At 46.0% G+C, this 13179-nt stretch overlaps 4 protein-coding genes across 4 annotated transcripts; 1 reads left to right on the top strand and 3 right to left on the bottom strand.

Moving 5' to 3' along the window:
* Positions 1-5001: 5001 nt before the first annotated feature.
* SAMD00019534_070680 (hypothetical protein) lies at positions 5002-6423 on the bottom strand (the record flags this gene model as incomplete). The annotated part of the gene is made up of 1 exon (XM_012897475.1): positions 5002-6423. A coding segment is annotated over one exon (1422 nt), but the record flags the coding sequence as incomplete, so codon positions are not given.
* A 412-nt stretch (positions 6424-6835) lies between these two features.
* Positions 6836-8429, top strand: SAMD00019534_070670 (hypothetical protein; the record flags this gene model as incomplete). Its single annotated transcript, XM_012897474.1, has 2 exons — positions 6836-6977; positions 7054-8429. The coding sequence occupies 2 exons, from the start codon at positions 6836-6838 to the stop codon at positions 8427-8429; spliced, it is 1518 nt and encodes a 505-aa protein (XP_012752928.1).
* Positions 8430-8506: 77 nt separating this feature from the next.
* On the bottom strand, positions 8507-9334 carry SAMD00019534_070660 (hypothetical protein; the record flags this gene model as incomplete). Its single annotated transcript, XM_012897473.1, has 1 exon — positions 8507-9334. The coding sequence occupies one exon, from the start codon at positions 9332-9334 to the stop codon at positions 8507-8509; it is 828 nt and encodes a 275-aa protein (XP_012752927.1).
* Positions 9335-9651: 317 nt separating this feature from the next.
* On the bottom strand, positions 9652-11904 carry SAMD00019534_070650 (hypothetical protein; the record flags this gene model as incomplete). The annotated part of the gene is made up of 2 exons (XM_012897472.1): positions 9652-10354; positions 10511-11904. The coding sequence occupies 2 exons, from the start codon at positions 11902-11904 to the stop codon at positions 9652-9654; spliced, it is 2097 nt and encodes a 698-aa protein (XP_012752926.1).
* Between the last annotated feature and the right edge of the window lie 1275 nt (positions 11905-13179).

The following is a 13179-nucleotide window of genomic DNA, read 5'->3' as shown; positions in this document are numbered from 1 at the left end:
TATATATGTGTGTGTATGTATATATATATGTTAGAGTGTGTTGTTGGCTGCGTATATGTAGTATGATATGTGGAGGATGATGTTGCTGCTGCCCTTATAGTTGAGGGGTTGGTATATGTTTGTTGTTGATACTTATAATCATGGGTGTGTGTGTTTGTTTGAATGTGTTTAATGATTGTTTGATGTGATGGTAGTGGAGAAGGGAAGACCTGACTGATTGATAAGGGATGAATGGGAGGTGAGACATTGGAGCCCCAACAACAACACCAAACAGAAAGTATACACTTTCAACAGATGCCCCAACAACTGAGATAATTTGAGCGCCACAATTCATGCATTCAATCAATCAACGAACCAATCAATCAATCAATCAAACAACCCGGATTTCCTAAATGAAAATATCTGGAATATACTTATATTATATTATTTTTATTATATTTAAATAAATACTGAAGTGTTCACATAGTGCTCTGGAGTGAACCTGTTGGTCGTCAAGAGATCACTGTCCTTGTACATATCTAGTGGATACTCTACAATGAAGCCACGAACTTGATTCAGGATCTGATCAATTCTTTCATTCCTGGCAAAGAACTTGGTCGGTGGCACATTGATGTCTGGCAACACTGTTTGGTTCTCGGGTATCTTGTCGCCAAAGGCATCCTTGAACAGCTTGGTGTTGTCCCTGGCAGTGTTCTTCCACACAGTATTGAACGCTTCGATTGGGTCAAGGACGGCGTCGGTGTTGTCCATGCCCAAATGGATCTTCCACAAGTTCATGCGCAGTGTCTGGGCAAAGGGACCGGCCATGTAGCGCTGTCCATTCATCCTGGACTCCACGAGGGCGGAGTCAGAGACATGTGCCGCGAGCTCAGAGTCACGCACGCCCATCATTGAACGATCGTTGATGTTGCAGCTGCCAATGATGGCCACACGGTCGTCTGCAATCAGCACCTTGGAGTGGATGTAGATCTGCTCGGTGAAGACCCTGTCGAAGCACTGCTCCCACTTCCTCAACGAGAAAATGCCAAAGTATCTAGAAAGGTCGGCGTCTGGGAACTCGGCGTGCAGCAGCTCCAGGATGGACTGGCCACCGCGATTGATCGTCTTTTGCGTCCAGCCAATGACTACACGTGAGGCTACATCATTGATGTCTCCACCAGGGTTCATGTTGGTGAGGATGATCACCTTGAAGTTGCTGTTGGTAAGGATGGCCTGGCGCACTCGCTGTAGGATAGCGAGGGCAATCCTGTTCTTGGGGAGCTTGGCTCCACATGATGACACAAAGAACAAGTTCTGTATATAGATAAAGTGTCTGGCTGTCTTGATGGTCATGAGGTAGGCCTTGTAGCAAGAGTCCTCAGTGTCTGTGCCAACCGACCACATGCTGGCCGATCTGAGCACTTGGACCACACAGCCATCAGATGTTTTCTGCGAGGAGGATGGCAGCTGATCAGAGATGGTTGGGTCGGTGGCAATGTCGTCCTGGACGGCTTGCTCGACGATGGGGGSTCGCTGGATAGGTCAGCAATCTGAACGCCATCATTGCCAATTGTGTTGTCTATTGTGTTGTTGTACTGTTTGGCCTGACGAGCTGCATATGCACGGATCTTTGGATTGGCGGCCGGCATCACATACTCTGTCCTACGCTGCTGGCCATAGCCAGACAGATGCTTGAAGTTCCTGTTGATGTTGGAGTAGAAGTTCTTGAAGTGGCTAGTCTTGTGCACCTCCTCCTTATCCTCTGTGAAGTAGTTCTTTGGCATCAAGACGTCCTTGGACATGTTGCTGCGACTGGCGTTCATGGCATGGTTCCATCGCTGGATAAAGTTATAGCCAAGGTCTCGTGCGGAAGGTCCTACAATCTTGACATGGACATCGTGCCATGGCATTCTTGGGAAGTTGTGGCGATCAAGTTGATCGACGTGTGGGTCTCCAGTACGTGTGACCTGCGAGCAAATGTTACCATAGTCCTTGCCTGGGAACACAGCGCTGTCGAGGTCAGTCAGAGGGAAATGATCCACTTCATAACGCATGAAGGCAATATCGACACCACCGACGAATCCGATGGCCTGATCAATGACAACACACTTCTGGTGATGCGACCAGGAGAGTGGGTAGATCTTGGGATGGCGAATGACCGTAATGTTGGGATGGCAGCTTTGGAACCACTTGGAAGAATGCTTGGTGGCCAGCTGGATGCCCAGGTTCGTCTCGTTCCACATCAGGATGTGTACCTTGACTCCTCGTTTGGCACATCGTGTAAGTACACGGTCCAGACGACTCTCCTCCATCAGCTCCGGCGTAGTCCTGTCCAGCATGACGTACGGCCACACCCACCAACCAGTGATGAACACCTCGTGTTGCGCACGCTCAAGACAGTGCGCCAGATCCTTATAGTAGTTGCATCCATTGATGAACCACTGACACTCGTTGTTGGGACGGATATGAGCGAACGATTGGAATCGGTAGCCAAGGTGTGTGTAGTGGCGGATTGCGTTGACCCAGTCGTTGCACTCCTGCTCATTCTTGACAAAGAAGTAGCGCTGATACTCTCCACTGGTAAACTTGAAGCCGTAGAGCTGGTTGTAGGAGCTGCTGAACAACTTCTTCTTCTTGACGTCCAGGATGGTCTTGACCGTCGAGCCGGGGAGCAGTATCGATCGCTTTGCCTTCTTGAACTTGCCATCCATACTGTGTCTATACACAATAAGGAATCCATCCTTTATCTTTAGACGTCTATGATGTGCCGATGTGATGCCCAGCACTGTCTGCTTCTTGATCTTTGTGACCATTCCAGAGATGTTGACTTGGTCATCTTTGAACATCTCATCAAAGGGAAGGACGAACCTGTAGTAGAAGAAGTCAAACATGCCAAAGCAACGTGGCAGATCGGGATCCAGGACACCTCTCTCCATGAACTCCTCCATGCTCAACTCATTCTTCTCGTTGAGGTATCCTGAACCATTGAGTGTCAGTCCACCACCATACACCGAAGAAATCACCTCATGAGGTGAGGTGAAACGACCTTTGGAGAATGGCATGTTGCTAAACAACTTGCTAATGGTGGAAACAACCTGGTAGACCTCGTCTCTCGACACAGCTTTGTCCTTGTTGAAGTCACATATTTGGAAGGTGACTGATTGATTGATTGAGGAGTCAGTATGTTAGAAGGATAATTAAAGTGTGGACAACGTGGAAAGGAAACATACATCTTAGTTTCTCTTTGTTTGAACCTCTGGTCATCACAGACAGGGCATAGGCAAACTCTGGGAAAGCAATGTCTCCATCTCCATTCCTGATTGTTGTGTATGTATGTGTTAGTTGTTAAGTGCTGGAGTATGAAAGTGGGGCAAGTTGGTATACATACTGATCAATGGCATTCAACAAAGAGATTGTCAATGCAGAGTTGTCCTTGAACACTGTGAGGAAGTTCTGGAACTCCTTCTTTGTTCATAATATCCGATCCATTGGAGAATGTTGTAAAGTCTCTATAGAGTAGGTTGAGCTCATTGGAGTTGACTATGATTGATGGRAAAGAATGATTGGTCAGTATATCCAATGTTCCAACACGCAAGGTATGAAGAGTGGTGACTTACAATATGTCTCACAAATCAAGATATGCTCCATCTCTTTGGAAAGATGACCTTGTCCACTGTTAAGATATTGCCTGGCGTCGTTCTGCCAACAACGGATACCTTGAAGGATCTGCTCATCAGATGTGTTTGGGTTGTTCTCCTTCATGATCATGGATTGCATTCCATAATATCCCTTCATCTTGTGTGGATTCATCGGAGATGGTTGGACCATGGCGGATGAGGCAGGTCTGCCTTGTCTGTTGTTCATGGTTGCCGCAGCCATGCCACCGGCCATCGACATTGGGGCGGCCGTTGAGGAGGTGGTTGTCGTAGTGCTCGTGGTCGTTGGTCGGGTAATCTCTGGAGCGACAATGACTGGCGTGCCATTGACGTAGGTAAACTCCTCTGGTCCCGGCGCTGATGGAACTCTTGTACTTAGTATTGGACTCCAAATCTTATCCTTCAATGATGCTCTCTTCTTTGCTTTGCCACTCTGTGTCATCTCGGAGAATGCAGTACCATTGTTGCTGGATGTGGTCGACTGTACATTGTTTGAGTGCATAGCATCTGCATGTGCACCTGATGACTTGAATGGCTTGTAATTATCATCCATATGAGTAAACTCTTGGATTGGTCTATTCTCGGTTGCCACGCTCATATTTGACATCTTTGAGCTTTCGGCATCCTTAAACTGATGTAAATGTGAATGAACTGATTGGTCCTCCTGTGTGGACATCTCTTCTCTAATTGTCTATGTCCAAGTCTATATCCTTTTTACTACTTCTCTGACTCTTCAATGAATAATCTTTCCAAATAATAATAATAATAAATAATGATAATGATAATAATAATAATATGTTATCTCTATCTAAGTGACTGTATCTTTATCTGTACCAGTGTATCTGTATCTGTATCTGTTTGAATTGTCATTCACACTCCTTCATTGTCAATGAGACACTCAATAAAGACAGAGATGTCAGTATGACACTCACACACCACCTACAACTCCAATCCAATCCAATCACCACCCACTTTACTTTACTTACTCTGGTGTTGTTATTTAAATCTTACCTTATAAAGGTATAACACGTCAATCTACATGTGCCTTTTAAGTATCCAACACCACAACACACCCCTCTACATCGACCACACTACTCAATCGCATCGCATCAAACACAACACACCACCATCCATCCATTCCATTCTTTCATTCACTCTTGAGCACACACAGATACAAACACAACACACACATAAACAAACAGATAATTCCAAAGTGAATTCGGTACAATGTATTACTAATGTCGACTTACGATGGAGTTTGGTACAATTGTGTCGCTAGATAGCGAAAGCAATGAACTTAAAGTCAGTCAGTCTAGTTGACTGACTGAATGCCATTGTGGTGGTGATTGATGGGATGGGAAGTTCAAAATGGTGTTCCAGTGACGAAGCGAGTGAAGAGTGCTAGAGCTTGAGCAGGCTTGTAAGAGCTAACCATGTGGCCAGCACCCTTGACGGTGGCAAATGATAGAGTGGCAGCACTGTTGACAGAGGCTGTTGAGTAGGAGACGACGTAGCCAGCAACCTGTTGGTACTTCTGATCGTCCACCAAGATCCATGGACGCCACGCCGATGACACTGGGTAGCCAAGCTGAGCGACCGCCTGCGATGTACCAAGGTATGGAACACAACTGTCGACATCACCAGAGAACACGAGCACCTGAAGACCATTGTGGATCAACAATTGATACATCTGAGGGATATCCTCGACGATCTGTGTGTAGTTGATGATTGGCGAGCATGGTTGCCATTGGCCCGAAGGCACAGTGTGCGACTCCACGCCCAGCGCCTTCTGCACGTCCTCGCGGTTAAGGTAGCCCTCGATGGCACTCTCGTCCAGACATGGGATGAACACCTGCGATGAGCGGACGGTGTGACGCGAGCTGCCCAGCAGCGCGGTCTCGGTGGTGAAGCAGGAGCCGCCCGAGGCTGGTCCCTCGCCAACGCATGGCTCGTAGATGTCGTATGGGTTGATCAGGTTGAAGGCGTTGAACAGCTCGTTCTGAACAGCCTGGCACTCGGATGACGCAGGGTAGAAGACGCCGCCACAGATGGACGACATGTTCATGTAGTCGTTGTAGCTGAGCAATGCGTGGAACGCCATGAATGTTGGGTAGAACTGTGCGTCAACGGTGAAGTTGAACGATGGGTTGCCCACCATGACACCGCGCAGGTTGAGACCGATCGATGGCTGCTGGCTCACGATGAGACCGGCGAGCTGGGGCACGTAGTGGCCGGCGTATGACTCACCAGCGATGTACAGGTCGTTGGCGCGGAACTCGGGGAACAGTGTGAAGAACTCTTGGAGCGCAGCCATGTTGTCGGACGCGGTCTGGAAGTCGCCAGTGGTGTAGTTGCCGTCGGTGTTGTATGAGAAACCGACGCCGGCGGGCGACTCGAGATAGAGCATGCTGGCGACATTGGCCCACGTGTATGGGTTCTCGACGACGAAGAACTTGTCGTGGCCGCTGGCACCGGTGGTGTCCTTCATGACGGTGAAGGGGCCGTTCTCGGTGAGTGCGCCCAGCATGCTGCTGCAGCCGGGTCCACCATTGAGGAAGAGTGCGACGGGGTCGCTTGATGGGTTGTTGCGCGACTCGATAAACCAGAAGAAGTAGTGCTTAGATGTGCCCACGGTCAAGTAGCCAGTGTATTGGCCCTTGATGTCCTTGTCATATGTTGGCAAGAATCGGAGTTCGTTTACTGATGATGCCTGTGTAAGTGTGATGGGCATCAACACCATCATCATCAATGTTGCCACTAATAGTACAATATGTTGTAATCTTAACATTTTATATATCTGTATATCTGTATATCTGTCTATCTGTCTGACCTTCGTTCGGGGATGACACATTAAATTGGTTTGAGATCGTGGTGGCATAGTCCACGCCACTTCCATTTTTGTGTCCCATGGGTCCCTTCAGTTTTGATTGATTTGCACTTTGTTCCAGAATCAAAGACACAGAATGAATGTTTTAGTTATTCTTAAGGTTTAATAACATATTTATCTGACCTCATTAATCCAAAATAATAATAATCAAATATATATAATAAAAAATAATAAATAAATAAATTTTTATCTAGATATTTTTGGCAACTTTTTGACCATCATGGCAGTGTTTGATCACTATCAAAACAGCAGTCGAATGCATTGTTCACACATCTTATCTTAATCTTATTTTGGAATAATAATAATACACAATATGTTATCAAATAGACTAATAATAAGTAGGGTGCTACCAACATCATTACAACTCACGGGCTCAGGCTCAGCATCTTTCAACAAGTTGATCGGTCACAACAACTTTTCAACATCATCTCCAAGCACATCAGCTGATTATAATGGTATGCAATCAATCAATCAATCAATCAATCGAATAATTGATACTCACACATTCTATCAAACGACAAACAAACACAGCAATCTATGAGAAACATAAGAAGTTGGCGTCAAAGAGGATGACTCAGGAAGAGATCATTGATGTGATAAAGAATGATACGTTGTTCTCTTGGAATGCAACTGGTCCAGCTTCCGCAAGTGCATTGGTGATGGCCAAAGGCGAGGGAGTATACTTCTACGATCAGAATGGAAAGAAGTTCATTGACTTCAACTCACAGGCCATGTGCTCAAACCTGGGCCACACAGTGCCTGAGGAGGTCATCAAGGCTGTAAACGACCAGCTGCGTACGGCCGCCTACGCATACCCATGTGCCATCGTCACCGAGACCAAGGCCAAGCTGTCGCAGCTGTTGGCCGACCTGTTGCCAGGTGACCTCGGACACCTCTTCTACACGAGTGGTGGCGCAGAGTCAAATGAAACAGCCATGAGGATGGCCCGACTAATGACTGGTCGCCACAAGATCCTTGCGCGCTATCGCTCTTACCACGGCGCTACACTTGGCGCCATCTCACTCACTGGCGACCCCCGTCGCTGGCCTGCCGAGCCGGCTGCATCTGGCGTCGTTCACTTTGTTGACCCCTTCCCCGTGTCGTTCAAATGGGGCGACGACGAGGCAGAGATCACCAAGCGCAGTCTTCAGTACCTGCGCGAGATCATCATGTATGAAGGCGGCAAGAACATCGCCGCCCTGTTCATCGAGCCGGTCACAGGCACCAACGGCATCCTCAAGCCACCCCGCGGCTACCTTGAGGGCATCAGACAGATATGCGACGAACACGGAATACTCATGGTGTGCGATGAGGTCATGAATGGCTTTGGCAGGACCGGCCAGATGTTTGGTTTTATGAACAGCGAGGGCGTTGTGCCCGACATTGTCACGATGGCCAAGGGTATCAACGGCGCCTACCTTCCATTGGGCGCAGTGGCCTGTCGCGACCATGTGGCCAACTTCTTCCGCGTCAACCCCATTGGCATTGGATCGACTTATAACTCGCACCCCGTCACCCTGGCATCTGCCTACGCTGCCCTCCAGTATTTCCTCAAGACTGACGTACTGGGCAACGTTAGGAAGATGGAGCCCGTGCTCATTGAGTGTCTCAAGGATCTTAAGCGTCGCCACCCAACAGTCAAAGGCTTCCGCGCTCTCGGCCTGTTTGGCATTGTGGAGCTGCAAAAGAACTCAAAGGGCGATCCATTCATCGAGTACAATGGACCAGCCCACCCAGCCATCAACGCCTTCAAGGCTGACCTCGTTGGCAATGGACTCTACACCCTCGCTCGCTGGAGCAGCTTCTTCACAAACCCTCCCTTAACCATCAACGAGCAAGAACTCAAGCAAGGATTCGACATACTCGACAAGTGTCTAACAAACCTCGACAAGCACTTTGAGAAGTAAAGTAAAAGTAAAGTAAGGGTAGGGTAGAGCAGGATGTTGCCACAACACAACCTACCCATCCATCCATCCAACAACATTTACTTTGTTACCTTTGGGACGTCTGTTGTGGGCTTCCTTACGCGAAAGATGAGGAAGATGGGACAGATGTCGTGGGTGTACTTCAACCTGGGATGCTTGACAATGCCTTCGTCAGTGGCCTTGGGCTCGTGCATCTGTTCGATGATGAAGCCAGCAGACAGGATCATGGACACCCACGTGGAGAGTGGTCGATGGAAGACTGGGACGGAGAAGGGCTCCACGTTAGGGTCCATCTTGCGCGAGATACCAAATGACCAGCGCTCGACGTACTCGCCATTGGTGACGGTGAAGTAGTCGAGCACGCGCATCTCCACCTCTAGGCCATTCTCATCCTTGATGAAGTGGGACTTGGGCGACGACATGAAACAAGGATGGATGATGGAGAACTGGAGGAAACCACCCGGCTTGAGCAGCTTGTACACTGCGTCAAAGACGCGCGGCTGGTCGGGCAGGTCCATTAAACACATGAACGAGGTGACAAAGTCAAAGGAGCCGGCCGTGTAGTGATCGTCGACCTGCTGTGCATCGGCCACCTGGTAGTCGATGCCGACCGGCTGTTGTTGCTCGTGGTCATTGGCATACTTTATAAAGGTTGGGGCGATGTCGCAGGCGGACATTTTAGCGCCTCGATCATTGACCAGTAGACGGGTGTTGTGGCCTTCGCCACAGCCAACATCCAATCCGACCAGACCCTTAACGTCTGGTAGAATACTAAAGAAGCCAGGGGTATTGACATAATCCCGATGAATGTCACATCCCTTCCTCGTGTAAATACTCCAGTTCTCAGCGTTGTTCTCCCAATGTCTTCCAGATTCTTTGCTATCCATTTTAATGTTTCGTTTGTTTTTTTGTATTTGTATTTGTTATTACAACTTTGGAGGCAAAGACAAATGAAGTGTTTTGGGTGATCACAAACTTAAGATGAGACGTCCAAGATTTTCAACTCATTTCCAAGAAATGAACAGAACATTTCAACAATACACATCAATCACCCAATCGATCGCTTTAGGAATCATTCCACTCGCTCAATCAATCAATCAACCAATCACCCACATCATATCACATGACCCAATCAATTAAAAATATACCGGAATCATTCCACTCAATCACTCATCAATCAATCAATGATGATAATGACGACAGATCATTGGATCTTTGATTTATTGTTGTTGCTGAAAGCTCGTGATGATTGCTTGGAACCAAGACGTTGTTGGATTTTGTAATGATTGTTGTTAGAGATGCTGTTGACGTGACTGCCACTTCGATTGTACAACTCGATACTCTTTACAATGATCTTGGAGACAAGTTGATCAGTGCCATACTGTATCATCTTCAAATCTCTCATTGTAAGATTATGTAGGTTGTGTAGAGGTATCTGCAAGAATGGCACAGTGTCCAATAGTATGTTCTCCGAGCGATTGAACTCCTTTGAAGACATGTATGCGATCAGATCCATTGGTATTGGCTCCTCATGCTTTGGATCCGGACAGTACATTGTCAACAACTGTTTGATCTGGGCAAAGCTGATGGATGGACACACTTCACGACGCGTGTCCTCGTTGGCCAGCCGTCTCTTCTCAATCAACAGGATGTTGACAGCCTGTCTCAACTTGGACAGATGTCCAGCCATCTGCAACGAGTCTCTTCCACCATTGCTATGGATCCAGAACTCCAACTCTGACACGTAGAGCTTCAATGCGGCACCAGCATACATCGAGCACAACTCCTTACGCAGTACCATCTCATTAAAGATCACTGCACTAATATGTTGGAACACCTGTTCAAACAATGACACCTGGATCGCAATATAGATATGGCATTGCTTCATCGTGGTCATCAAGTTGGTTCTATAGTCGATCATTAAAGGAGTGATGCAAATGTAAGTAATTTGAATGATTGATGGGAGTGTGTGATGAGTGACTGGAATAGATCCAGTAGACGAGTGATCGAGTGATCTAGTGGACAGGTGACCGAACTAGTTCCGCCAACGAATGAATACTTACAAATATCTCAACAATGGATATATGGCCAATCCATTCATTGATAGGTTGTTGACGGCCTTCATGCAGAGAGGCTGTACGGCACCGAGTACATTGTCCAAGAGTCCTTTGTAGATCTTGAGTATCAATGTTTGGATGTTTGTCTTGATCTTTAGTGACTCCATTGCAACCATGCCAGAGTTGCCCGATGCTTGATCATTGAGTGCCGACTCCAATCCTTTGAGAATGAGCGATACGTTGGACAACCAGTAGATCAGCACATCATTGCTCTTGGCCTCCTTGTTAGTGATGGACGACACATGGTCGATGAAGTAGTAGAGTATCTGTGCCTTCTCTTGCGAGCCCATCACAGTGTCCTCCAGGAAGCAGTTGGCCACGACAAAGCTAGGTGATGGAATGCTTCCAGTGACATATACCGATGTGTGTTCAGACATCAGCACGTCAACAAGGTACATTCCCGCGGCCACCGTGTTGCCATTCAGTTCCATGGCCATGCGCAAGTCTGATATGTCATTTTGCGTGTATGACAGTGTCCTCGCGTTGATCTGGTAGGAGATGTTTGAGAATGTGGACAACTGTTGGTAAACGATCTGCTTGGGCAACACGTTCATCTGGTCCTTCAGATCACCGATCATTCTACTCAATGACTGGATCTGCTCTGTGGAGTCACGCTTGAGTCTCTGGATCTCCTCATCGTTGGTCTCGATGCGTCTCCTCAGTCTCTCATTCTGGTGTCTGAGGTCATCAGACGACTGCTGCGTCTGGCCAGCACGACGATCACTTGATGATACCTTATCCAACTTTGTCCTGATCGCACTTTGGAGTTGGATGGCCGCTCTCCTCAATCTCTGGTACTTGCGACGACAGACAAAGCCACGAAGATGCTTCTGGATCATCACACAGGCATCAACAGTCCTCTTGGCCATGTTGGACACCATTGGAATGGGTGTGATTGCTGGACTTGAGCCTCGATTGATATCAATTGGCGCCATCATCATATGCCAGCGATGGAATGAATCCTGATTGGCCGAACCAGGTGAGTGATCAACAATGGTGTTTGTCTCGAGCAATAGTGGAGAAGGACCATCACCTTGATTGAGTGTGATTATCTTCTTGGACAAACCCAACGATGAAGTTGGAGTGTTGGTCATTATACCTCTTGTTACGCCTGAGCTCACACCACCAATCATTGGACTGATACCATTGGCATCTTTGAACAATGATTTAATTGGAGCCTTTGTCTTGAATGATTTCCTCTTCTTCTGCGATCTTGACTTTGAAGGTGATATATCCTCCTCTGATATCTCATCCTTGATCACATTTTGTTTAAATGTATTGGATGATATATTCTCCTTATTATTGAATATATACTTTTGTTTCGATGATGATACGCTCATATTATTATTAAGTTATTAATTAGTTTGGGATTAATAATAATAATAATAATAATTATAATAATAAAGTTGATGAATGAATGAAGTTGATGAAGTGACGGGTTGTGATTGAAATATGAATGGATGGATTGATGATTGAATGTTGATTGTGATTACAACAAGTTCCCTCCAAATTATTGGATAACGACACATTGTATTATATATCTATTGTCATGATAATCATTGATCAAACACACTCACTCATATCACTCAATCTCCATCACTTTCACCACCCAGCTTCACACTCTAATCATTCACCCACACAACATTAATGTAAGAGGGTACCATATTACAGACTGATCTTATGATCTTGTTTATGTGTGTTCAATCATATAATCATATTGGATAATTGATTGATTTAACCAAGACATGAGATCTTAAAATATTGGCCCAGGAACCTTTGATTCATGAGTATCGAGGACCCAGAATCTAGAACTAGGATCAACCGGTTTGTACGATTTGGAAGTAGGTCCAAGTTAGACAGGGAAACTTTATATTCTGGGTTCAAAATGGTAGTGTAGGTCATCGGATATTACTATCCATGTTGTATAAGTTTAAGATAATATTACGATTGTGAATTCAAATTTGGAAACAAAACATCGATTCTAATTGACAGGTGACAATCCTAAGAAGAACTAGAATAAAACCTTTAAGGTATCCAACTTATACAACATGGATAGAGATTCTGACGAAGAAGATGATCAAATTCAAGTACTAATTCGCTTTGACAAAAGCGTTCTAAATGCCAACCAACGTCGCCGGGTGCAGAACATTCTTCAGCACTACTACAACAGTATCGTGCAAAATGTTACCTCCCTCAACAAAAGAGCTGCACCATTGACACCTTTTGTTCCTCCTCACTACAACCATATCAACGCTGTCTTTGGAGTCGGTGATGAGTATGAGTTTCCCTTTAGGTCAGCTCATGTTTGTTTCCTTTTGTTTGACTACCTTGGAGGAGTATTCGGTAAGTAAGACTCTTGAGAATTCGGTCTATCTCTTTCTAATTAATTAGACAAAGGTGATACTCTAATACTTGCAAAAGGAGCAATTATCTTCGAATACCGCTCATCAGAGATGGCATAGTTTGGTGATGGATTGAGTAATTACTTTTGTATATTAAATGGACATTTATTATCAACATCAGTAACAAGGAGATATTAATTGTTTGGATATTACTTATCTTCATGTATTTAAAAAAACAATAATGAATTTGATTAATGAATGATTTAATGTTTG

Source organism: Acytostelium subglobosum (assembly GCF_000787575.1).
Source record: "Acytostelium subglobosum LB1 DNA, scaffold: scaffold14, whole genome shotgun sequence".
NCBI lineage: Eukaryota > Evosea > Eumycetozoa > Acytosteliales > Acytosteliaceae > Acytostelium > Acytostelium subglobosum.
This window is presented reverse-complemented; position numbering and strand designations above follow the sequence as displayed.